Raw genomic sequence first — 24,197 nt, forward strand, 5'->3', positions numbered from 1 at the left:
GTCACCTCTATAATTTCCTAATTTCCTGTTAAAAGGATTAATCAAGCCCACAGATTTAATTTAAAAATTATTCATTTGTTAAAACAGTTTATTATTTAACAAAAGAAGGCTAAACTGACAGGAAAATTCATTTACAATTACCAAATTATTAAAGGTTAAAGTTCAGATTAGGGATCCGGGATAGACCCATTGAGATTTGATGGGTTTATGAATGGCGTCGACGTGTCTCTTCAACGTGCTATTTCGTTTAAAAGGCATGTTGCAAAATCCACATTCAAATGTTCTCGGCATCGCGCTGTGATTTTCTCGTTGGTGGCGTTGTAAATTCTGTATTCTTGTAAATTTGGCTTTGCAAAATTGACAATTAAAATAATTTTCCTCGTTTCTTTCTTCATGAGTGTTAAGTGTTTGAAACGGAAATCCTGTAGATAAGATTAAAAAACAAACAAAGTACTGTTTACACAGCTTTAAAATACAATAAGGAAAATAGCAAATATAAATAATTCCAGTAAAGTTTCGTAAAAAATGTTTTGATTTGTTAAAACAATTTATTGTATTAAAAACAAGCGTTATTTTCGAATCTTTCTCGCGTCATGAACCATATTCAGATGTCTATTCAACGTGCTATTTCGTTTAAAAGCCACATTACATAATCCACATTCAAATGTTCTCGGCATTGCAACGTGACTTTCGCGTTGATGACGTAGTAAATTCTTATTCCTTGTAAATTTAGCGTCGCAAAATTGACAGTATAAATAGTTCCACGCGTTCCTCTGGTTCCGAATGTTAAACGTTTGGAATGTAAATCCTATATGAATAAATTAAACAAGTATATTGTTTAAACATTTTATAGGTACATTCCTATTTCTCTTAAATAAATAAATAAATTCCAGATTTAAGTATACTTAAGCCTCACGTGTGTGTTTAATAGACAGAATGATTTAGTATTTTAGAAAATAATTTTAATATCAAAAATCAAATGAATAAATATAACAATATCTTTATATTTTAAATAAAACACATTAATATTTTAATTAAAATTTGTTAATTATAACGCGATAAGGATATCTTATCATGTATTTCGCTTTCCATTTGGTTCTTCGGAGAGAGAAACATGGAGAAATTAAATCAGGAGAGGTAATTTATAAAATAGTTAAAATTGATTCCTGAGTGAACCTCCCTCCTAAGAACAAGTGGAAAGGGCTCTAGACCATTCCATTAATAACTTAAAGAGAAACAAAACACCACAGCTAGGGAGGGGGGGGGTCGCCATTAGAGTCTATTTCCCTCCCACCAAGAGGCAGCCACTACACGTGGGAAGCTGGCCTCGCACTACCTATTTTGTGTTTCTTGGCTTGGCGCCAGTGAAATAGGCTCCGATGCTCACTAGCCTAGCGGGGGTTTGCTTCTGTTATGGCATTAATGGAATAGCCTATTCATTTATACCGTGTTACGTTACACAAGGGTGTTCCGAAAGTCTGTACCGTCTTTTGAATTTTTTCCCGCATTTTTGGCAATAATATAATTTAGTTTCTCCATGGCATTCTCTCATATGGCGTCTCATGGCGTGATGGTAACTAAAGGACGCTTGGCAAATGGTGCAAAGATGTTTCAAAGATGGGTCACTAATGTATGTTGTACGTGGCTCATGGTAAAACATAATATCTAACAGAATTTGGAATCAATACACAAAAAAGAATAAATAAATTAGAACGTATTTCGGAGAGAAAAACAAAACAAAAATTGAGATATTAAAGGGATGGTGAAACACCTAGGCTTAAAAATAATTTATTCGAAGTTAATGTTTATATATATATTCTTTAATGATATATTTTGTCTGAAAACAATGCTTTTAATTACAAATGAATTAATTAACCCTAACACCCGACGTGCGGTGCAATTTTAATACGTTAACGTAATTTAAGTGACAAGGCCCCAGTTTTTTTAGAAAGACATATGGTTATGGTGGGTGCTTTTAGATAAATATTTGTCCTAATTTAATTTCACATTATTTTAATTGATCTCTAATTATATTCTTCTTCTAAACCGTGAACCGTTTTTAAATGAGTACGCAATTTGTATCGTCTGTTGTACTTGCAAGCGCAATAATTGCAACCGAAAGGGTTGGGTTCTTTAGCGTGTTGCTCTCTGACGTGACGTACAAGAGATCTTCTAGTATACATTCCCTAATAATTAAACAATAATAAGTGAATTAATTCTTTGGCTATTTTTAAATTGGATAAAATTTAATATTTAATCTTACCCCACATTCATCGCAACGGAACATTAGAGGTACGCCATGTTTTTCCTTATGATGGCGTCTGTTAATTACGCATTCAATTAAATAAGATTACCGGATTAATTGTATCCTCATTAATTACCTTAAACTTGTGCGTTGAGCAAATACTTTCCCACAATCTTCGCAAACGTGTTTTCCGGTTTTTGTGCGCAAGTGCAATAAATAATTGGTATTTCTACCTGTAATATATTTTTTAAATACGGTTAATGTCGATTAGTTTAACGTAACAGCGTAGGGGACGACACTATACTTTGATTAGAAAGTAATTAGCTTAACGTATTGTCTAAATGAATAAAGAAAAGATGGTTTAACCGCCTTATAAAGTGGTATAAAGTTAAGTTGATATAAAATAAGTTTAAAATGCCGCTCCGTGGTGTCTGTTCTCTCTTTGTCAAATAAATAAAATTTTACTTTTTAAATAAAATAAGAACAAATAATGATTTTTTTTAAATTTATATTTATTATTTTTTTTACAAATTCTTTTGTGACGTCATTGTGCACGTTTAAATTTTGGATACGTCTTTACAATAAGGTACATGATGGCTACCCAAAAAAGGCTTATTCTGGATGATAGCCCTTAATGTGTTTCTGATATCTGTAAGCTCTGACAAAAACCGCCGAACATTTTTCGCAGACAAATCTTTTGCCCGAACTTTTCCCACTTTGTGACAAATGTTTTTCCCTCTCATGTCGATTTCTTGAATAATTCCATTTGAAATACATAGGACAGTAACGACATTTGTGACTTTCTTCCGAAGACCCTGTAAATGTTTGCACTTTGTTAATTTCCGATTACACTTTTATCTTATTATCGAGTGTAAATAAAAAATAAAAGATTATATTTGGGTTTGTAACAAAATTCATCAGGAAATAATAGAGGCGACAAAAGGAATTCTTATTGGGATAGTTTCCAATAAAGGCGTTTAGAGAAAAATCCATTTCTTCTCTCTCAGCTTTAACTTCAGCGCAATGTTTTCACGGCGGTCTCTGTACAACAATTAAGTACTGATTCAAACTGAACTGCTAGCCTTTTTCACAACTGACTCAATAACGACCTGGCAACACTGAAGGAACGGCAAAATCCCTTAAGTATACTATAAACGACTGTAGTACCTACACAGGGAAATAAGGATTATGGCGTCACCTCTATAATTTCCTGATTACAGTTTAATTGTAATGTGTTAACCCCAGGAATCTTATTTGGTTCAGTGTTTCACCCTCCCTTTAAACTTATGCCTCGTCATTGGTAAAATCCTGGGAATGTTATTGAAGGAAAAAACCTGTCCAAGTTAAAAAGAAGAAAAACATTTCCTCCCTTGCCTCCCTCAGCCACACGTGTCCATCCCAAAGTCAAATTTCCAATCCTTCAATATAAAGCCACCAAAGAGAGAGCCATTTATGCCATTGATTTCTGTACTTATACCTCCTGCAGATTCCGCGAAGCGTAAAGATTGTAGCCATGCATGCAAGAAACCTCTTTCAAAAGAGAGTTCAAGCTAACAAGGCGTTGCCCGTGGAAACGTGGCGGTCCTGCTGCACTCCCTGGAGGTGGCAGCTTAGGAGGAGAAGAGGAGCAGTGGCTGGTGGTGGTTGGAGAGTGCGTGTACTGGAATCGTAAATCAATGTCACCTGGTACTGGTACCGAAGGCGGGAAGATCCTACGCTTCGCGTGTTACAACTGCTAGGTGACGTTGAGAGAAATACGTTGGAGGCTCGCATTGGGGGTGTAGCCATGAAACACGCTGTCGTTATAAAAGCACGCCGTGAGTTCATTACATCGTCCCATGAATAAAATCAGTACCAAGACGATGGGGCTTAGAAACAACCAAAATTACATCATAATGAACTCAAGTAACGAAAATAGGGAAGTTATGCTGGCGCAATTGACTAGTGGCGGTAGAGAGGGGCGTAGACTGTGTAGTCGTCCCTCAGGGGGCGCTCTTATAAGACTGGATACGGTACGCGCCTAGTGGGGGATGACACAGAGCTGAGAGAAAGAAGGGTATGACGTTTGCATACGTAGTACTGCCATTACTCTATTGCACTATCCCGGTAACGTTAGCTTGTCTATGAGTTGGGAAACATAATGGTTGCTGCAAAATTTCAGTATCTAGAAATCAGTTCAGTAGTGGACATACGTGTGCTAAAGTGCCAATTCTGAACCACGCCTTTCCTCAAACACGTGCCCATGACGTATTTCAAATAGTTTTTACCCACCCGCTTTACAACCCCTTTAAGAACAGACCCTATAATATATCAACACTTCAGTGATCGATATTTCTGGGAGAAATGATTCAATTCTCGTTCACTGATGAGTGGGAACGTAGGAGAGGGCAGGGGGGTGTAATAACACATCCTGCGTTGTAGGGCAGATAGAGCCTGAAAGGCTGAAACCATGCAGAGAGAACGCGAGAGAGAGAAAGAGTGAGAGAGCAACGAACTCATGCCCCTATCCGATTCTATAGGCTATAAACACTGAGCATACAGTCCTCATTTTGGTGCATTCATTCACAGTAAATGTTACATGAATACAATGATATAGAAATACGAGGGTCTTTAAGCCTTAGCCTATACTGTAAAGTGGAACGGTTACGTTTCAAGCATGATGGCACAGCTTTAGGGGATAAAGGAGAGGACGCCATTGAAATACTTGAGAGCGTCTCTCTCTTAGTATACAAAATATAATAGTATTTTCCCGCGTCGCTTTTATCTGTAGCTTGGAGGACAGAAGTGAGATGGAGTAGAGAATTGTTGGTGTCACGCTCCTACCTTTGCTGTTGTGTAGCCACAGCCCCTGAGCCCACATTTAAAATTAGAAGTTAGTTCTGATGAATTAGGTCCTATTTTTAAGACACAGGGGGCATCGTCGACGTTTACGTTACAGTAGCAGTGGATGTTGGGAGGACTTTGTTGCCGTTTCGTAGATGGGAAAAATACAGAGGCTACGTTGTAGGCACGGAGATTTACACTCCATCTCACCCCTATCCTCCAAGTCTGTAGAGCTAAAACAACAAGTGGTTTCTTGTATGATGTTATATTCATGTCTATAAGAAGTGAATTTATTTCTTGCGATTATTTTTCGCGTTCTGTGTTCAATATTACCAAATAAAGAACGTAAATTACTTAAACAAAAAATTCACAAATGGGGAAACAGAGAATATTATTAAGTAAAGGAGAAAGTGGACTAATTTTCGATAATAGATAAACTTGTTTGAATAATTTCTTTTATTCGGCATATCAAAGTTAGGTGAGGTTAAGATAAACATCTCCTTTGATAACTTTCAGGCCCTTGATGTAGGAAACACATTAAGGCCAACAATACTATTAGTATTGAAAGTGGTGAACTGTCATTTCGTGCGTAACCTGTAAGAACGTATTTTGGGCTTCAGATATTTCATTTAATAATCTAACAACTACCTTTTGATCCTTCCAATGAAACTTCTCTTTGCAGAATGAGCATGAAAATCTTGCCAGATCATCTTCTTTTTGGGGATTGTTCTTCGTACCGTCTGAATAGGGGATAGAATTTAGTTATTCTTATTTATTGAAATATTTTATATTTATACAGTATAGTCAAACTTACAGAGCCTTTCCGTTTCTAACTTATGATATTCTACGTGTTTGTCATAAAAGGTTTTCTTGACGAATTTTGCATTGCAAATTTCACATTCATACGCTATAAAACATTAGATGAAAATTAATTACCTTTTTTATTTCAATCAAATTCTAATTGGTTCACTTACAGTTAACGATGTGCTTGTAACGTTCGTGATTATCTCTCCTGTACCTAGCACTGAAAGTTGCTTCGCAGTGACCACATTTATACATAGCTTTACGTCTACGCGATTCTGCAATAAAAACGTCACACGAATTGCGTCATAAGTATATCCTAAAGTTGCCTTTCATTGTGTTTTATAGAAAGACGTAGTCTTGTTCTTTAAAAAGTGAGTTTCTTTGTCGCGATTATTTTCGACTTCTGCGTTTAACCAAGAAGCGATATCTAGTTTATTAGAGAGAAGTTATAAATTCCCCACATTTCTAGCTTTATCTCCAGTCCAAACGTAGGTCCGGAGTTAATCCCCGCCGCCTCTAAATTACAACCAGCATCTCATTGGTTCTTGAAAACTCGCGTTAGCCTGACGTGAATGACGAAAATTACCTATTCTCCGACTGAGGAGAGACGAAATAGCCCGGCCTCCTTTTACGTCCCCCCTTGTATTTTGAAAGGGGACTGGGACTAGGCGTGCGAATACTTAGACATCTTATACCTTCTCCCTATTAAACTAGATATCGCTTCTTGGGTTAACTTACGAAATAAAGGAATGTAAATTGCGACTGTTAATGAGTTTACAGATCAATAAAAAACCATAACATTTTATTTGACATATGAAAAACATAGCGTACATTAAGTATAGAACAAGTATTATGATATGTTTATATTCGATTATTTTTCGATAACCGATCACAATGAAACAAACAAACAAACAAAAAAGGATGCGCGAATGAATATTTTCTTTTGTTCTGCGCATTAAAGCTAGTTAAAGTTATGTTTAACTTCCATTTTAAGATCGCAAACGCTCATAAACACAAAATTATCAACTTTGAAACCCATTTCAAGTTTCAATGTTTCCATCCTTTATGGAACTCTTTAATATCACAGTTTCATGTGGTACCTTCACTCTAAATAGCTTAATTACAGGCACTTTCAATTTAAATTCCGAAACCGATTTCGAAACGTCTTTCTTTTTAACGGATTTCTTTACCATCGAGGATTCGGTATTCGAGCACTCGGTCAGAAGTTTCGAAGCCGGTTTCGAAAAGTCTTCGTTTTTATTGGTGAGCATTTCCATTGAGCTTTCGATTGCCGAGTACTCGCTAAGATCGAAAATGTTGTCTTGGTGACAGGTCCTTTCGTGAACAACCTGTAAAAACATTATCTCTAAAAATTCTTTTCAAAAGTGCAAATGAACATATACTCTTGCACATCTATTTTCTTTTTTTATTTCATTATCTACCCTAATTAACGATAATTTTTAATGAGATTGGATCTAAAATGGCTACCTGTTGATCCTTCCAATGAAACTTCTCTTTGCAGAATGAGCATGAAAATCTTGCCAGATCATCTTCTTTTTGGGGATTGTTCTTCGTACCGTCTGAATAGGGGATAGAATTTAGTTATTCTTATTTATTGAAATGTTTTATATTTATACAGTATGGTCATACTTACAGAGCCTTTCCGTTTCTAACTTATGATATTCTACGTGTTTGTCATAAAAGGTTTTCTCGAAGAATTTCGCATTACAAATTTCACATTCATATGCTACGAAACATTAGTCGAAAATTAATTACCTTTTTATATTTCAATCAAATTATAATTGGTTCACTTACAGATGTGCTTGTAACGTTCGTGATTATCTCTCCTGTACCTAACACTGAAAGTTGCTTCGCAGTGACCACATTTATACACTATAGCTTTACGTCTACGCGATTCTGCAATAAAAACGTCACACGAATTACGTCATAAGTATATCCTAAAGTTGCCTTTCATTGTGTTTAGAGGATTTTTCTTACCATCTGAGTAGGGTATTTTTCCAAATTAGGAAAGAATACAAATTAAGGTCTACTCAGACGATACAACCTTTTGACTCATTTAGATTTGTCAACTCAAGTTGAGTAAACTAGTTGGGTCATGTGAACAGAAGTTGGACAATTTGACCCATTTTGTAGAGTCAAAAGCTGTATCGTCTGAAAAGGCCTTTATGAGAAACATATATCGTCTTACGGAATGATGGAGGGTGTTGTTCGATATTCGAGTACTCAGGCTTAAGTATCGAAATTGGTTTCGAAGTGGCTGGAAATTCCATCGAGCTTTCGTTATTCGAGCACTCGGACAGAAGTTCCGAAGCCGGTTTCGAAAATTCTTCGTTTTTATTAGTTTGTATTTCCACTGGATTTTCGGTATTCGAGTACTCAGACTCAAGTATCGAATGTGATTTCGAAGCGCCTTTATGTTTAACGGCGGGAATTTCCATCGAGTTTTGGTTATTCGAGCACTCGGAGAGAAGTTTCGAAGCCGAGTTCGAAAAGTCTTCGTTTTTATTAGTTTGTATTTCCACTGGATTTTCGGTATTCGAGTACTCAGGCTCAAGTATCGAAAGTGGTTTCGAAGCGCCATTATATTTAACGACGGGAATTTCCATCGAGAAAAATTCATTGAGATCATCCTTCTTCTGCTCTTTGTTCTTATCGTCTGAATAGGCTATAAAAATTAGCAATTTTTACTTCAATATAAATTATATTTATGTAGATACATTTACATTGTTTTTCATTTTGCAATTTATGATATTCTAAGTGTTTGTTCAAATTCGATTTGGTCATGAATTTCACGTCGCAAACAAAACATTCATGCACTGAAAATAATACGTGAAAATTAAATACCTTTAAATTAAAATTAAGAAAACAAAAATGCTAATTAGTTAACATACTTTTTGGGTTAATTATACGAGGAACGTTATGCTCGTCTCGAATATGATTGAGCAAATATTTCTTTTCAGTGAAATATAGTAAACAAGAACCACATTTATGTAAAACTGAAGTAAAAAGAAACAATGTTAAGACCACGCGCTGATGGTAACTCGAGTGTCAACGAATATTTTTACTTGTTTTAGCAAAAGGCTTTGGTAGAATTATAAGGTTGTTATTGGCATTAGCTTCAATGTTATTTTCACTTGTTAATTTGGGAAAATCAACTCCTTCTGTAAAAACAATTGTATAAATTAAACTTTTTGGCCTTAACACTCCATTAATGTCTTGCAGAAAAAACAACACAGTTGGCGATAAACCGCCATCATTGGTTATTTCCCTCGTGCCAAGTGGCAACGCGAGATGGAGCCCGAGTTCACTATACACTCGGGAGGTTGGCACACTCACGCTGCCTCTAGCGGTGCTTGTTGGCACGAGGACAATAACCCAATAAGGCGGAATTTAAATCTTTGAGGTACGAGACCAAAACGTAATCCTGAACACTATTGTTAGACACAAATTAAGGCATAATATCGATTCATAACAATGAAAATAATTTTATTTAATATTTTCATTTTTACAAGTGTTCTAAATGAGGTGGTACGTTGACGCAAATGTTCCTGATATGATTTTACAAATTATCCTTTCTCGTAAAATGAAACAAAAAAAGGATGCGCAAATGAATATTTTCATTTATTCTGCGCATTAAAGCTAGTTAATTGTAAAGGGATGTTTAACTTCCATTTTAATATCGCAAACGCTCATAAACACAAAACTATCAATTTTGAAACCCATTTCAAGTTTCAATGTTTTCATTCTTTATGGGACTTTTTAATATCACAGTTTCATGTGGTACCTTCACTCTAAATAGCTTAATTACTGGCACTTTCAATTTAAATTCCGAAACCGCTTTCGAAACGTCTTTCTTTTCAACGGATTTCTTTACCATCGAGATTTGGTTATTCGAGCTTTCGCTAAGATCGAAAATGTTGTCTTGGTAACAGGTCCTTTCGTGAACAACCTGTAAAAACATTATCTCTAAAAATTCTTTTCAAAATTGCAAACGAACAAATATTTTTGCACTTCTATTTTCTTTTTTTCATTTCATTATCTACCCTAATTAACGATAATTTATAATGAGATTGGATCTAAAATGGCTACCTTTTGATCCTTCCAATGAAACTTCTCTTTGCAGATTGAGCAGGAAAATCGTTTCAGATCTTCGTTTAGAGGATTTTTCTTACCATCTGAGTAGAGTATTTCTGCAAATTCAGAAAGAATACAAATTAAGGCCTACTCAGACGATACAACTTTTTGACTCATTTAAATGAGTGAACTTAAGTTGAGTGTACTATTTGGGTCATGTGGACAAGTTGACCCATTTAGTAGAGTCAAAAGCTGTATCGCCTTTATGAGAAACATATATCGTCTTACGGAATGATGGAGGGTGTTGTTTGATATTCGAGTACTTAGGCTTAAGTATCGAAATTAGTTTCGAATTGGTTGGAAATTCCATCGAGCTTTTGTTCTTTGAGCACAGCTCGACCAGAAGTTTCGAAGACGGTTTCGAAGAGCCTTCGTTTTTATTAGTTCGTATTTCCATTGGTTTATCGGTATTCGAGTACTCGGGCTTAAGTATTGGTTTCGAAGTGGTTGGAAGTTCCATCGAGCTATTGTTCTTTGAGCACAGCTCGGACAGAAGTTTCGAAGTCGGTTTCGAAAAGTCTTCGTTTTCATTGGCGAGCAATTCCATTGGCTTTTGGGTATTAGAGTACTCGGTCGTAAGTTTCGGTACGTTTTTATCCTTAAGGGCGTGCGTTTCCATCGAAGTTTCGCTATTCGAGTACTCGTTAAGCTTCGCATATTTGCCTTTGTGAACGGTACTTTCGTGAGCGATCTGTAAAAACATATTTTTCAATTTCACATTTTCACGAGGCTATTACAAAATTTATTCGAGCTTTAATACAACATTTTTACTATGAAATTAACGATAATTTTTAACGAATTCGAATCTTAAATTGCTATTTTACCTTTTGACGCATACTATGAAACTTCTCTTTGCAGAAAAAGCAGAAAAATTCATTGAGATCATCCTCCTTCTGATCTTTGTTCTTATCGTCTGAGTAGGCTATAAAAATTAGCCATATTTATTTTCATGTAAATTATATTTATGTAGATATATTTACATTGTTTTTCCTCTCGCAATTTATGATATTCTAAGTGTTTGTTCAAATTCGATTTTGTCATGAATTTCACGTTGCAAACAAAACATTCATGCACTGAAAATAATACGTGAAAATTAAATACCTTTAAATTGAAATTATGAAAACAAAAATGCTAATTAGTTCACATACTTTTTGGGTTAATTATACTAGGAATGTTATGTTCGTCTCGAATGTGATTGAGCAAATATTTCTTTTCCGTGAAATTTAGTAAACAAGAACCACATTTATGTAAAACTAAAGTAAAAACAATGTTAAGACCACGCGCTGATGGTACCTCGAAAGTCAACGAAAATATTTACTGGCTTTAGGCTTTGGTAGAATATAATGGCTCTTATTGGCATTAGCTTCTATGTTATTTTCGCTTGATAATTTGGGTAAACCAACTTTTTCTGTAAAAACAATTTGCATAAATTTAACTAATTTGCTCTAAGATTAGAGACTAATCAATTAATTAATTGCAGAGAAAACAACAAAGTAGGAAGGTGGCCGCCATCTTGGTTATTTCCTTTGCAAAAAGAGGCAACGCCAGACGGAGCCCGAGTTCACTATACACGCGGGAGGCTAGCCTCTAGTGTTGCTTTTTGGCACGATTAAAATAACCCTAGCAGACGGAATTTAAATCTTTGAGTTACGAGACCAAAACGTAATCCTAAGCACTATCATTAGACACAAATTAAGGCATAATATCGATTCATAACAGTGAAAATAATTTTATTTAATATTTTCATTTTTACAAGTGTTTTAAATGAGGTGGTACGTTGACGCAAATGTTCCTGATATGATTTTGCAAATTATCCTTTCTCGTGAAATTACGAAGGCAATATTGGCATTGGTAACTTGATTTACCGTGTCTTTCACGTTCGTGACGATTTCTATTGTACGTGTAAGTGAAAGTTACATGGCAGTAACGACACTTATAATTACCAGTAATTCCATCTGATTCTGCAATAAAACGTTGCACGTATTGCGTCAAAAATATACCCCAAAAATTGCATGTGTAGGTAATATTCAAAGATAGTTGTCTTAGTTCTAAAAAGTAAGTTTATTTTCCGCGATTATATTAAAGTTCAGTGTTAAAAATTACAAAATAAAAAGACGTAAATTGTGACATTGTGGTCCTTTTTGCAAATTTTTTGTCGTTTTGCAACATTTTTTTGCCATTTTTTACAACATTTATGTCATTTTTGCAACATTTTTGTCATACTTGCAACTTCAGATATAATACATATAATGTGAAACATTTCTTGGTTTGCGATATGATTCGGGATGTTTTTCGCGCATGTGTCTTAGATTTGACGTTCTATGTCGAAACTCTTTATCGCACATTCGACATTTAAACATTTGCACGTTTTCATCGACACCTGAAAATTATTAATTACAAATTAAGAAACCGGAAGTTCTTATTTGCGAGTAAACAAAATCTATATCCTTAAATTGAGAGAATAATTAAAATTGGCACAATATTTAAAATAAACAAATAAATTTTATTCAAATAACTCCCGTTTAAATTTCACGTGAAACGCTAGCTAGTATGACATTGAATGATAGATTGTTTCACGAGTGTTCTTTTATAACGTGTTGAATGTATTCGTCTCTGTTCTCGAGGCTGTAGTGACACCGTTTACACACAACTCTTGCTTTGTAGGCCTCAGGATGTTTCAAACGGATATGCCGTAATGTACTGGATCGATAGTCAAAGGTCTTGTAACATATTTTACATAAGTTGTCATCCGAAAGACCTACGTTCACAAAACAGATTACGATTAGGACTTTAAAACTTCGGCACTGAAAGTGACTTCTTGTAAATAATGAGCTAATGATCAAAATTCAGTGTAAAGACACAAAAGACTCAATGCAAATAATGATTTAAAATGGTATATTTATTCATTTCCTTGAAAAAGTATAGTTTCTACAATGGTGAACATAATGTCGGAACCATTTCTATATTCCTTCACATTGACTTAGGTAAACGACCCGAGAACCTACGATGAACGGGCGTATGTTACTGTGAACTCGAGTCGTATGTTTTGCACTAATCGTTTCAAGTGTGCATGGTTACGAGAAAAAACCAAGATCACAGCAGTACAATCCAATTTTATCTTTAATTGTTTTTGGGTCTTAAATGGGTTCCTGGTAAAACTGTTTTTAAGTAACAAGACATTTATTTATTGTTTGCAAAGGAAACTTCTCAATCCTCCTCAATTCTCTCTTTCAGGATGGATGGTATAAAATATATTTCTCTATAGTTTGGTATTTTAACGTTAATATCACATAATGAAGAGGTCTGTTCATGAACCAAGGCCTAGGCTAAGTCAGCCTTTCTCTACTGGTCATGTTGATACCATGCTCTTTCAAACAATGACTGTACAACGTATCCTTATTTGAAAATAAATAGTTCATAATTGTGAACTCGAGAGTACACTCTAGATAGACCGAGGGACTAATCACTCTCAGATTCTCTGTGCACCAATTATGGCGAGTGATTAGCCCTCTGTTAAGATTTAAATCTAGCTAACCTTCCTCGAAAATGATCTTCCGCAGATTGAGCATGTTGGTTTGAAAGTCTGATGTTGCTCGCGCTCGTGTCTACAGTAATTAATTTGGCATTAATTTAATTCGTAATTAGTTCCCATTGAACTTACCGTAATCGACTCTGATTGTAGGCAAATCCCTCATTACAAAAAAGACACCTGTACTTTTTGGGCATACCATAATCTGAAAAATTAAAAATACATTTTGTCTTTGACAAATGCATTCGTAGAAGATATTGAACTTATGGCTTAATTATAATAGTTGGCTTAATTACAGTTATTAAAGATAATTAGATAAATCTTATTATTAAAAATAATTTATTTTACAGAAGGTTTTCAAATTAATATAGTTACCGAAACTTCATTAAAAAATTAGGTCGATTTAAGTAAGTACAGTGGAATATAAAAAATAGAGGTAATTAAGTCAATATTTAAAGGGTTACAAAAGTATGACACTACCTATAATATAATGCTAGAGACTTACAGCTCGAGCTAGTTAGAGAACGACGCGAGAATTGACTACACTAAGGTTCACAGTCCATCTTCCTATTTAGTCTGTACTAAGCCTTTGACAGCGCCAAAACCAGGCTTCGCTTTACGAAAAATCTATGAAGTTTCAAATATGTCACTTCATGACAAGCTCTCATTAACCACTTGACAAACTTATGGAACATATCTTATGAACTTATGCAATGTCAGATAACGAAGAGGCCTCCTTATGAACCGAGGCTACGTCAATCTTTTTCTACTTTTCATGTTGATCCCATGCTCTTTTAAGCAATGACTATACAACGTTTCCTTATTTCAAGATAAACGGTTTATAAATTTTGTTAAACAAAGGTAACCTTCCTCTAGATAGACCAAGGGGCTAATCACTCATTTTTTTGTAGACCGATTACGTATTACCAGAAGGGGGTGATATAAGAGAAGTATTATATACTTCTGGTATTACGTACTGTCAAGGGAAGGGCTCCTAAAGACTTTACATACACTGATTACGCCGAGTGATTAGCCCCTCAGTAAAGATTTAAATCTAGCTAACCTTCCTCAAAAATGATCGTCCGCACATTGCGCATGTTGGCTTGGAAATCTGATGTTGTTCGCGCTCGTGTCTACAGTAATTAATTAAGAGTTAATTTAACTCGTAATTAGTTTCCATTTAATTTGAAATTTACCGTAATCTACTATGGTTGTAGGCAAATCCCTCATTGCAAAAACGACACCTGTATTTTTTGGCCAAACCATAATCTGAAAATATTTTAAAATAAAATTGTCTTTGGCAAACTGCATACGTGGAACATAACGAACTTATGGCTTAATAATAATGCATGTGTTATATTACATATTTAATTAAGTTAGAATTTAGTATTAAAAATAATTTATTTTACAAAAATATTTGTTTTTTTAACCAAAATAGATTTCAAAATTTCGTTTAAAAATTTATAACATTTGAACTAAGAAAGTACAATGGAATTTGATAAGAAAATAAAAGGTACTTAACATTTTTAAGGGATTACAAAAGTTTAAAGTACCATCTGGCTTTTGGTCCTTGGGTCCTTGGACCCTTGGTAAGTAGCTTTTTAAACACTGAACTCTCAGCATACCGTTTAAACTTTAATCAACATATATTAACCGAGGCCTAAACATCAAAATTTGGAGTCTTTAAAAAATATGTTAATTTTAAGAACTATTTATAGCACAATGTCAACAAAAATGGCCGATATCCAAAGGCCATAACCACGAAGTAAAACAAGAAATACACTACAAGTCTACTTGGACCTAATTACTCATTCAAACAATACATTTTCACTCACATTTCATTTTCGTTTATCGTGCACCATAACCTTATGAATTTTAAACTGAATTAACCGATGAAAATGAATGTTACATATTTTACAATACAAATTAACTTGGGAAACGTCTGGTTTAACGGAACAAGTGTGTGTTTTAAGATTCGAAACGTTCAGCTTGCAAATTTTGCATCGTAAAACATTTCGGTTTTGAACAGCTTGCCCTAAAAAAATGAGCGAAAGAAACGTTATTTTTTGGTCTATTCATATTAGTTTAAAATACCATAAAAAAGTAGACCAATATTTCGTCTACTAGCAAAAGCAAATAGAAAATAAAGGAAAGTGTGGCATTGTAATATTTCCATTTCGAATTTGAGTTAATTTAATTTCTATTATCAAAAGTAAATACATTATAACAAGTATTATAATAACAGTCTTATAACTGCGCCTTTTTTCCTGAAATGTTTGAAACTTTTGTAATAACAATCAGCAAGTCTTATATCTTCGCGCAACGATTATAAGTACAACAAATAGTTATCGTCATTTTAAATTTAAAATTAAATAAGTTGAAAAAACGTTACACGCGTCAGCGTTTGACGAATGATAATTATTTACTTAATTGCATGATAATGCAACAAAGAGGATTGAAACGAGATTAAATCTTACTGCCGCGCTTATTACTGTTTATGCTTCTTTCTTTTATGTCTAAATAAACTGGACCGATCAATATATGAGAGAGGACATTCGTTGCAAAAGTATTTCATGCGTGGTGTACTGGGCTTCTTTTGTGAGGAACTAACAACATTCAATTCACCAGAAGCAGTTGAAACACCATTGGAGGTGATATTGTCGCTTTTGGTAGAATTTGATGGGCCCACCTTATCACCCTCGTCTAATTGTATCACAACCTCTTGGGAATGTAAGATTTGATCTTCGCCGATTACTTCCCTTTCTGATAGTTGATTCTCCAATAATTCGTTGTTGTCATTATCACCTCTATCCTTGTCTTTGGAAGCATCACGATTATGATCATTTGCGTGAAGATGTTTGATGTGTGAACGTCGGTTACTTTTATTAGAGTAAATCTTGTCGCAATATTGACAAGGATATCGTCTTTCTCCACCCACGACTATGTAGTTAAATTCCTTGGGTTTTTCTTTATCGACATCAGGTTTCTCGAGGGTTGAGGACTCGTCCGAATGCCTCATTAGATGGTGATACGCTCTACCGCTACGTGTCGTGTAGCTCATACTGCAATATTTGCATTTAAACTTCAAGTCCGTCTGGATCTGTCTTTGACGGAATTTGTAGTTATGCTCATTAACGTTATGGGCCAAGTACACGTCCTTTTGTGTAAACGTTACTTTGCATTTTTTACATTTGACGCTCCAATCAGTTAAATGTAGGTTTCGTTCGTGTCTAAGACGATTTAAGGCCGAGTTGAAAAATAGACCGCAGTATTGGCATTGTTTATCTGCAAGGAAAGTATTATAAACAATCGAATTAGGTTCAATTCTGGTGGCTTTTATGGACAGTTGGTTTAATTATAAACTAACGGAAATAAACGAAGAGACGTATTAAGTAATCTATAATTTTTAATTTACTTTTTAAATTAAACTAAAAGAACATATTGACGAAATGAAATGTCTTATTGAGATTTAATCATTTTTTCCGAACGTAGTTGTTGAAACGTTGTGTTTTTCACGGTTATGTCGACGCAAACTTGAGTTACGATTGAATCGCACGTGACAAATGGTGCATGCGAAGTAAGGTGTTTGGTTGGAATGTTTCTCTCGTATATGTCTCAATAGATCTTTTCGATATCTAAATCGTTTACGAATAATTTTGCAGCTTCCACACTCAAATGAATCGCCATCAAAAAGTTGACCTAAAAAACCCAGGATTAAAATAAATTTTTATCATTTGTTCTGAACTTAGACATGGTTCTCCGCGTTCAACAATACAGTATCAATGATATCAATATGAAAAAACTTTATTTCCAAATGTTTCAGTTGTTTATACAATACAGGATGAATTTATGGTTCTTTGGTATTTGAATTTAAGATCCTTAAGCTGTTATCACAATGTGCCTAACCAAACAAACGTTGTTGAGTCTAAAATATTTCTCTGTTGGCTTGTAATAAGAAATGTTGTTTATCGAAAATAAACTTCATGACACAATTTAAATAGAGATTAGTAGTTCTAATTGCCAACATAAATACCATGGACTCCCGAGCAATGTCTTTGGTAGTTATAAAACCGACTAAACACACGTTGGCAAGCATTGCACTTGTACTCGGGGACCTCCTTCTTGTGCTGTTCTTTCATGTGTCGTTTAAAATTAAACATCTTTGCGAAACTCTTGTTGCATTCATTGCAGTGCGTTTGTTTTTCCGCTTGTAATTCTAAACACTTGTTGCAGTCCTGGCAGGGCATTTGTTTTTCCGCTTGTAACTCTGCAAAGTAAATAACCTTTCTAGAGTTTATCTTAACATCATTAATTTAACTTAACTTAATTATCTTAAATAAAGCGTAAATTAATATGAAACCTTTTATTTTTGAGCGTCAAGTTACAATTGTAATGTTTTGAAAATTAAAATTACAAGTGCTAAATGCAAATTTTATGCTGAGCTTGACAATGCCTGGTTAAAGACGAACCTCGTGTGAACGTTTGTTGACATAGGGGACACTTAATTTCTGGAATAACATTTAAGTGTTTTTCCTTCATGTGTCTCTTAAGATTGGAGTAATTTTGAAACGATTTGCCACAAAGAGAACAAGTTGCTTTATAAAAATCTGAAAAAAAACTAATTAATTACTTATGTCAGCATTGAAATTATTTAAATTCGTAGCATTTTGATTAAGTGTATTTTCAAATAAAACTACAGTATCCGCATCATTGAGTTTTATTTTTAATGTAAGAAATTAAATTTCGTGATACACAAAATTCATTGGCAAGCGTGGAGTGGTGTGGTTTAACTGTGCAAATTAATTTATTTGCGTTTAATATCGAGAAAGTACATGTCTCGATGTTTATAAATTTCTAATCCATCTTTGTTGGGGTGGAAACATCGTTTGTGCACTTCCAAATATTCGAGTTGCAAGAAATTCCAGTTACATAACGAACAATAACAGGCGGTGGGTACTCCGCGAAGTGGTTTTATGCAAATATGACGATCAAGTTCAATTTTGTTATCGAAAAACTGGAAACACGTTTGGCATTGAAATATGTTTGGAGACAATTCTGCAAGTATAGAAGAAAAACAAAAACGCCACATTGTACAATTACAATTAGTGTATTAATTAAAACAAATAACATTTAATGTACTTCCATTATCATGGCTCTAATCTTACCATCGAAGGAAATTTTTTGTTTTATTTATTCGTAAATGTTAAAAACTTGTTTCATTGTTATTAAAACTTATTAAAAACTTTTTTAAAAAAATAACTGCTACTTCATGGTCCTCATATTTAAAATAAAGATAAGGACCATGAAGAAGCAGTTCTTTAAAAAAAAAAAAAAGGTTTTTAATAAGATATATTTATTGTTAATAATGTTATTTTTGGTACAGTGACGTATGAGTGAAATATGTTTTGAATGCAATTACACTTTTCTTAAAAATTATTTAAATTCCGCATTAACTGTTATTTCCTGATACGGGAAATTTTTGGATTATGAAATTTATTTGCCCCTTTTATCAAGAATGTACATGTCTCGTTGTTTATAAATTTCTAATCCATCCTTGTTGGGATGAAGACATCGTTTGTGCATCTCCAAGTACTCGAGTTGCGCAAAATAACAGTTACATATAGAACAGAAATAGGTGGTGGGTACCCATCGTACGGGTTTTAGGTGATCAAGTTCAATTTGGTTATGGAGAAACTGGAAGCAAGTTTGACATTGGAAGGTATTAGTCGACTCTGCAATTATACAAACAAAGAAGGAAGGGCCCAGAGTACAACAGCAGTTAGTGTATTAATGAAAACAAACAGCATTTACTGTACTTACAATCTCATGCCTTAATGATACCATTACCAATGAAGCTAATAATACTTTTGTGAAATTGGTATATTTATTGTTATTTTACAAATGTCATTTTTTTGTACAATAACGTATGGGTCACATAAGTTATACTGATGTTAAAAACCATTTAAATTCAGTATTAACCGGTGTTATTTAGTGATTTGTTTTTAATGTTTAACAGATATTATTTATGAAATAAGCAAAGAAAAAGTTAATATTTTATCGTGTACATCGCAGCCCAGGAAATAGAAACATTTTTAGCCCTGTACTAGATGGTACAAATTATTAACTTCAACAACAGTGAAGTTTAGGCTCTCAAGTACGACTATCTGTTATAATGTTGCGATTTATTCCAAAGGCCCGAACCCGGAATGTGCGGCTAAGGCGTGTATTTTTAATTGATCTACCCTGCTAAAGGTGGTACTACAAATTTTACAAGTAAACATTTTTCGATAATGCTCTGGGTGTTTGTCACGCGTGTGACGGTACAGGGAACGTCTGTGACAAAAACTTCGGGGACACAACTGACAGTCAAAAAACTCTTGGTCTTGTTCTTGCCTGTCGTCCCGTTCCAATAATATAAATGATTCCGAAACTGCAAAATAGAAAAAACCCAGAGAAAAAGACTTCAACTTCTCTTGAAGTATATCACGCTCAAACTACAATAAACCATCAGGGATAATAAGACGATATAATTGAAAGAAAACACCTTTGAATTAATAATTAATTAACTAATTAACAATGTGAAATAATATAATATAAAAGATTGCGTGAAATTAATATGTAGAGCCACTCGGACTTGGTTTGGTTATATGCACGTTTGAACAACACTTTTACATAATAATGTTATGGACAGTTTCAATGTGTTTCGTCAAATTGTCTTTACGAGTGTAATGTTTTCCGCAAAATGAGCACGAGTGCCCGCTGTTTTCACTATGTAATTCTCTGGTATGTCTCATGACGCTTCTCTTGGTTTTGAACATTTTCTCGCAAACGTAACACTGGTATATGTTGTTTTCCGAAGTTTGGGATTCTGAATCTGGTTAAAAATGAAAGTGGATGTGTTACATGATGGAAAATATGGCAAAGGACTATAATTACCATCCGCGAGTGGTGGGGAAGCGGCTCTGCGCACGGTATGTTTTCTTTGATAGGGTACGACAATTTGATGAATTGCAAACATATGTTTTCTGTGACGATCGGTCCTGGTAGACTGGTACGGACAATGGTCACACTGGATAACCTTTTTGATCTTGTGAACGGTGGTTTCGTGCCTGATTCGGGACGTATCGTTGGCAAATGGCAAACTGCAATAACGACAAAAGCAGTACTCGACTCCTTCCTCGAGCCTAACGTCCCCTTCCTCTTCTTCTCCCTCTTCGTCGACGCCCTCTTGACCTTCTTCTCCCTCTTCGTCGACGCCCTCTTGACCTTCTTCTTTGGAACCGGAACTCCTATTTTCTTGTTGAACACCTTGTTCGAAATCGGTATCGTAATCATCTTCCTCGTCATATTCGTCGTTAAAATCGTTATTCCCAGTTTCGTAAGGACTATCGTAAGCTGGTTCGTCATCCATAGCGTCATCCTCTCCTTCGGTTGATTTACTTATGTCCGCTAAGAGACCGGCCTTGGTAGCTATGGTCAGTATATCTAAATAGGGTTGGGGAGGAAAAATGGTTAGTTCTATTCCCGAAAATTAAGACTTGCCTGTAAACATCGATGTGTTAAAATACCTATCTAGAGTAAAAAATATAATGGAAGAACAAAGGCTTAAACAAATAAAAATAAACATGTTTTATTAAAGTATTGCTTGCACTACTTGGCGACATTTGTTTTGGCATTTTCAACGCAGGAAGCGATATATTACAGGTCATTCATTCTTCATGGCAACAGAGGGAAACGTTGGTGTATTTCAGTCCAAGTCTTTGATACCATGAACCGCGCGTCTATGAACGGCAAAAAAGCGTATCGATGAAAAATGTTGGTTGCACAAATCACAAGCCAGGCGTTCATTCTGATCAAAATGTTGGGTCTTTTCGTGACGGCATCGGCCGCTTGGAAAAGCAAAAGTCGCGTCACAAAATCGGCATTTTAATTTCTGCGTCGACAAATTGCTTTCCGTTACATTCCACATGAACTCTGAAAAAATAAAACACGTTATTATCCGCTCCAAACTTTAAATAATTAATGCTAATTAGTTAACGTTTGTTTAGAACATGAGGAATGAACCACCAATAAATTTTAAACTTCCATGTATTTATTCAACTTACAAAAATGAGTTTTTTTTTTTAAATTCATTTACAAAAGCTGAAGCAATAAAATGATTTACAACCTCTTTCGCGATCTACAACTGCCATACTTCATGTGTCGCTTTAAATGTTCCAATCTGTTGGTTCTGTAAGGACAAATATCACACGCCAACATCTTCTGCATGTGTTTAGCTTTCACATGTCTGGTCTTCGAGTTAGCGTAGCTAAAGGTAGCACCGCAGTATTCACAAATGTGAATACCTGAAATAAAAAAAAAATTGCGTAAGTTTTAGAGTTGACAATGATGAACCTTTCAATCTGTGTGTCCTGTGTATACATTCTGACATTGATAACCTGCATGTGTTCATTAGTTGCAGTGGTTTATTTACGCGTTTAATGTCGAGCCGTATTGCCTGAATGTAATCAAACAGCAAGGGGCTAACCACTACACAATGATTACGGTTTACAATTTTTAATTACAGCATTGTCTAGTGTTAGGCTACAGTCAAAGACGTCTTATGAAGGTACAGCGTGTCCACCGATTAAGCTTAGTGTTTGCCTCCCCCCCTTGTCTAGCAGCGAATTACAAGTTTAATTAAAAAAATAAACCCTACTCAAGATTGAAACCTTAGGTGTCGTGTATCATTATTTGCAATAAACCTAAAAACAGCAGAAAAAATTGAAAGTGTATAAAGAATCCACAACCGAAAGGGGAAATAAAGAGCTTTATTTCAGTGACAATACTATAAGCAAAAGAATGTACATCTATACTGTATCTCAATTCATATAAATACATATACTTGCCTCGGATTATCACGGTGCTCGTAATTAAACTAATTAACTAAACTATATAGCTTAAAATTTCTTAGGGACTACATTAACACGTGATACTGGCACGAACATTGAGGCTTTAGGTCGGCCAGGTGGTCTGACGTTACCAGGATGAACGTTACGAACATGACGTCGAAGATTGGCCGAGTCCGTATAGGACAATGGGCAAAAACTGCATTGATAGGTAGTCCTGGTTTTCACCATATCAGTCACTTCACCCACCCATTTGAACAGATGGATACCTTGAAAATGTTGGGACAAAAAATGGTTATTACGCGACATGTAACGCGATCATTCAAACCAGGCAATCAAAACAACTAAAAGTCGCATGCCTATATGAAATAAAAAATGTTAAATTTTTTATTAGAGTCAATAAAAATCCAATTAAAGATTATAAAACAAATTTTTTATTTCAGTATTAAACTTTCACCGGTTTTCCAACAAGATAAATTTCGTAAAAAATTGCTCAAAAATAGATCTATTATTCCGTTTTGAAATTCCCGTATTATATAAGTCATTCTTATATAAAAATATATTTTGATTGCAATTATTCAATAGGCCTAATTATTTTTTTTTAATCCCTTAAAGCACCATTATAACAACTTGCTTTCTAGTAACAATTGCAAAATATAACCATACCCATAACCCATAACCAACCCAATATTATTAATAATTGTTCAATTACATTTTAAATGTGAAAAAGGCTTAGCAAGGGCGATGAAGTTAGTAAACTGTAAGCAATGAATTATATACAATGGATAATGCACATCAATCCTTCATCACCGACACTAAGCCAAATTCTAAGTATATTTATCACTTTGTTAAGCCTTGTAGAAAAATACCAATCTTAAGGCATATGTGAACTAACTTAACTTTGATAACATTTTGATAATAATGGAAGTGTACCTAATCTAGTAACTTTTAATTAATAAAAAAAACGGAAGGGAATAATTAGAGAAGGATGACACTTGGTATACTTTCAGTGAAGCATCATTAGGTTTACCCCCTCCATCTTACCTCTTGCCCCCTGGTTGCCCGAATTTTCAGGGTATTTTTGAACTCACTGTACAATCCTGCACTCATATGACTCACTTCTCTTATTATCCCCTTCTGATAATAAAAATGAAAATAATAATATTAATATTTTCAAAAACTTAAGAAATGAAACTGTTTGAATTTGATTTGTTCCCGGACCCGTATGATGATGGTCTAAATATTTTATGGACGGTTTGTTCGTGGAGTCTTAAATGATCGCTACGACCGTAGGAGTTTCCGCAAAGGTCGCAAAACATGATACTGTTCTCGTGTTTGACGCGTTGATGACGTCTCAAATTACTCCTATCCGTGTAGGAGGCGTTGCACAACGTACATCCGTAACGATTCCCCGGAAGTAGAATGTAACCTCCTAAATATAGTAGTTTTTATTAATAAAACAGGATGGAAAGCCGCCATTGTTTTAACTGGCGTAGAATTAGAAGCAACAATCATTGTCCTACCTACTAACATTATCTGATAGTGTTTTTATTTAAATATAGAGAACATTTAATAAATTGCAATTTAGTAATAATAATTAATTTTAATGATATAAATATACAATATTTGGTGCAGGGTTGAATTTCGCAATTAATAAAATCTTTGGTGTTTAAGCGAATGATGACTAAGTTTATGTACAATGAAGAGATCTTATTTTTAAAATGCGGAAACATTTTGCACAAGCAACAAACAA

At 34.6% G+C, this 24,197-nt stretch overlaps 6 protein-coding genes across 8 annotated transcripts; all 6 read right to left on the bottom strand.

Moving 5' to 3' along the window:
* Positions 1–940: 940 nt before the first annotated feature.
* LOC149702688 (uncharacterized) lies at positions 941–6,521 on the bottom strand. Of its 3 annotated transcripts, none has more exons than XM_089866590.1 (7): positions 6,043–6,521; positions 5,883–5,975; positions 5,717–5,808; positions 3,580–5,662; positions 2,382–3,060; positions 2,264–2,321; positions 941–2,186 (listed from the first exon to the last, which is right to left on the bottom strand). In XM_089866590.1, the coding sequence occupies exons 1-4, from the start codon at positions 6,125–6,127 to the stop codon at positions 5,624–5,626; spliced, it is 309 nt and encodes a 102-aa protein (XP_089722716.1). In that variant the 5' UTR covers positions 6,128–6,521; the 3' UTR covers positions 941–2,186; positions 2,264–2,321; positions 2,382–3,060; positions 3,580–5,623. The 3 variants fall into 3 exon arrangements, with proteins under 3 accessions (XP_089722716.1, XP_089722715.1, XP_089722714.1); XM_089866589.1 differs by having other exon boundaries at positions 3,486–5,662; XM_089866588.1 differs by having other exon boundaries at positions 2,382–5,662.
* A 136-nt stretch (positions 6,522–6,657) lies between these two features.
* On the bottom strand, positions 6,658–9,616 carry LOC149702689 (uncharacterized). The gene is made up of 10 exons (XM_089867140.1): positions 9,560–9,616; positions 9,426–9,441; positions 8,959–9,054; positions 8,785–8,889; positions 8,617–8,709; positions 8,082–8,558; positions 7,688–7,789; positions 7,527–7,619; positions 7,361–7,452; positions 6,658–7,221 (listed from the first exon to the last, which is right to left on the bottom strand). The coding sequence occupies exons 1-10, from the start codon at positions 9,614–9,616 to the stop codon at positions 6,913–6,915; spliced, it is 1,440 nt and encodes a 479-aa protein (XP_089723266.1). The 3' UTR covers positions 6,658–6,912.
* On the bottom strand, positions 9,357–15,398 carry LOC149702690 (uncharacterized). The gene is made up of 12 exons (XM_089866567.1): positions 14,753–15,398; positions 14,620–14,689; positions 14,062–14,375; positions 13,689–13,761; positions 13,563–13,632; positions 11,346–13,422; positions 11,176–11,280; positions 11,008–11,100; positions 10,852–10,949; positions 10,256–10,718; positions 9,983–10,083; positions 9,357–9,842 (listed from the first exon to the last, which is right to left on the bottom strand). Exons 6-12 carry the CDS (start codon positions 11,452–11,454, stop codon positions 9,618–9,620), a joined length of 1,194 nt encoding a protein of 397 aa, XP_089722693.1. The 5' UTR covers positions 11,455–13,422; positions 13,563–13,632; positions 13,689–13,761; positions 14,062–14,375; positions 14,620–14,689; positions 14,753–15,398; the 3' UTR covers positions 9,357–9,617.
* A 1,946-nt stretch (positions 15,399–17,344) lies between these two features.
* Positions 17,345–18,363, bottom strand: LOC149702691 (uncharacterized). The gene is made up of 2 exons (XM_089866587.1): positions 18,026–18,363; positions 17,345–17,823 (listed from the first exon to the last, which is right to left on the bottom strand). The coding sequence occupies exons 1-2, from the start codon at positions 18,093–18,095 to the stop codon at positions 17,570–17,572; spliced, it is 324 nt and encodes a 107-aa protein (XP_089722713.1). The 5' UTR covers positions 18,096–18,363; the 3' UTR covers positions 17,345–17,569.
* A 1,058-nt stretch (positions 18,364–19,421) lies between these two features.
* On the bottom strand, positions 19,422–23,627 carry LOC149702692 (uncharacterized). The gene is made up of 2 exons (XM_089866577.1): positions 20,493–23,627; positions 19,422–20,430 (listed from the first exon to the last, which is right to left on the bottom strand). Exons 1-2 carry the CDS (start codon positions 20,965–20,967, stop codon positions 20,225–20,227), a joined length of 681 nt encoding a protein of 226 aa, XP_089722703.1. The 5' UTR covers positions 20,968–23,627; the 3' UTR covers positions 19,422–20,224.
* On the bottom strand, positions 21,304–22,675 carry LOC149702693 (zinc finger protein 711-like). Its single transcript, XM_089867141.1, has 4 exons — positions 22,542–22,675; positions 21,978–21,994; positions 21,743–21,901; positions 21,304–21,530 (listed from the first exon to the last, which is right to left on the bottom strand). The coding sequence occupies exons 1-4, from the start codon at positions 22,673–22,675 to the stop codon at positions 21,304–21,306; spliced, it is 537 nt and encodes a 178-aa protein (XP_089723267.1).
* Positions 23,628–24,197: the final 570 nt, after the last annotated feature.

The sequence above is a fragment of the Phalangium opilio genome, unplaced genomic scaffold, assembly GCF_054372755.1.
Source record: "Phalangium opilio isolate 3A_F unplaced genomic scaffold, DU_Popi_V2 ptg000017l_1, whole genome shotgun sequence".
NCBI lineage: Eukaryota > Metazoa > Arthropoda > Arachnida > Opiliones > Phalangiidae > Phalangium > Phalangium opilio.

What these genes read in the sequence shown, in the direction of transcription:
- LOC149702688 (XM_089866590.1), bottom strand. Translation starts at nt 6,127, where the DNA reads ATGTATAAATGTGGTCACTGCGAAGCAACTTTCAGTGCTAGGTACAGG. An exon ending in TTACAAGCACATCGTTAACT is followed by an intron (nt 5,976 to 6,042) that starts GTAAGTGAACCA and finishes AATGTTTTATAG; the next exon opens with CGTATGAATGTGAAATTTGC. An exon ending in GTTAGAAACGGAAAGGCTCT is followed by an intron (nt 5,809 to 5,882) that starts GTAAGTTTGACT and finishes TCCCCTATTCAG; the next exon opens with ACGGTACGAAGAACAATCCC.
- LOC149702689 (XM_089867140.1), bottom strand. Translation starts at nt 9,616, where the DNA reads ATGGGTTTCAAAATTGATAGTTTTGTGTTTATGAGCGTTTGCGATATT. An exon ending in TCGTATAATTAACCCAAAAA is followed by an intron (nt 8,710 to 8,784) that starts GTATGTTAACTA and finishes TATTATTTTCAG; the next exon opens with TGCATGAATGTTTTGTTTGC. An exon ending in ATTGCAAAATGAAAAACAAT is followed by an intron (nt 8,559 to 8,616) that starts GTAAATGTATCT and finishes TAATTTTTATAG; the next exon opens with CCTATTCAGACGATAAGAAC.
- LOC149702690 (XM_089866567.1), bottom strand. Translation starts at nt 11,454, where the DNA reads ATGCAAATTGTTTTTACAGAAAAAGTTGGTTTACCCAAATTATCAAGC. An exon ending in TAGTATAATTAACCCAAAAA is followed by an intron (nt 11,101 to 11,175) that starts GTATGTGAACTA and finishes TATTATTTTCAG; the next exon opens with TGCATGAATGTTTTGTTTGC. An exon ending in TTCATAGTATGCGTCAAAAG is followed by an intron (nt 10,719 to 10,851) that starts GTAAAATAGCAA and finishes ATGTTTTTACAG; the next exon opens with ATCGCTCACGAAAGTACCGT.
- LOC149702691 (XM_089866587.1), bottom strand. Translation starts at nt 18,095, where the DNA reads ATGAAGGAAAAACACTTAAATGTTATTCCAGAAATTAAGTGTCCCCTA. An exon ending in TCAACAAACGTTCACACGAG is followed by an intron (nt 17,824 to 18,025) that starts GTTCGTCTTTAA and finishes TTTACTTTGCAG; the next exon opens with AGTTACAAGCGGAAAAACAA.
- LOC149702692 (XM_089866577.1), bottom strand. Translation starts at nt 20,967, where the DNA reads ATGGATGACGAACCAGCTTACGATAGTCCTTACGAAACTGGGAATAAC. An exon ending in TTCCCCACCACTCGCGGATG is followed by an intron (nt 20,431 to 20,492) that starts GTAATTATAGTC and finishes ATTTTTAACCAG; the next exon opens with ATTCAGAATCCCAAACTTCG.
- LOC149702693 (XM_089867141.1), bottom strand. Translation starts at nt 22,675, where the DNA reads ATGGTGAAAACCAGGACTACCTATCAATGCAGTTTTTGCCCATTGTCC. An exon ending in GCGACACATGAAGTATGGCA is followed by an intron (nt 21,531 to 21,742) that starts GTTGTAGATCGC and finishes TTATTTTTTCAG; the next exon opens with AGTTCATGTGGAATGTAACG.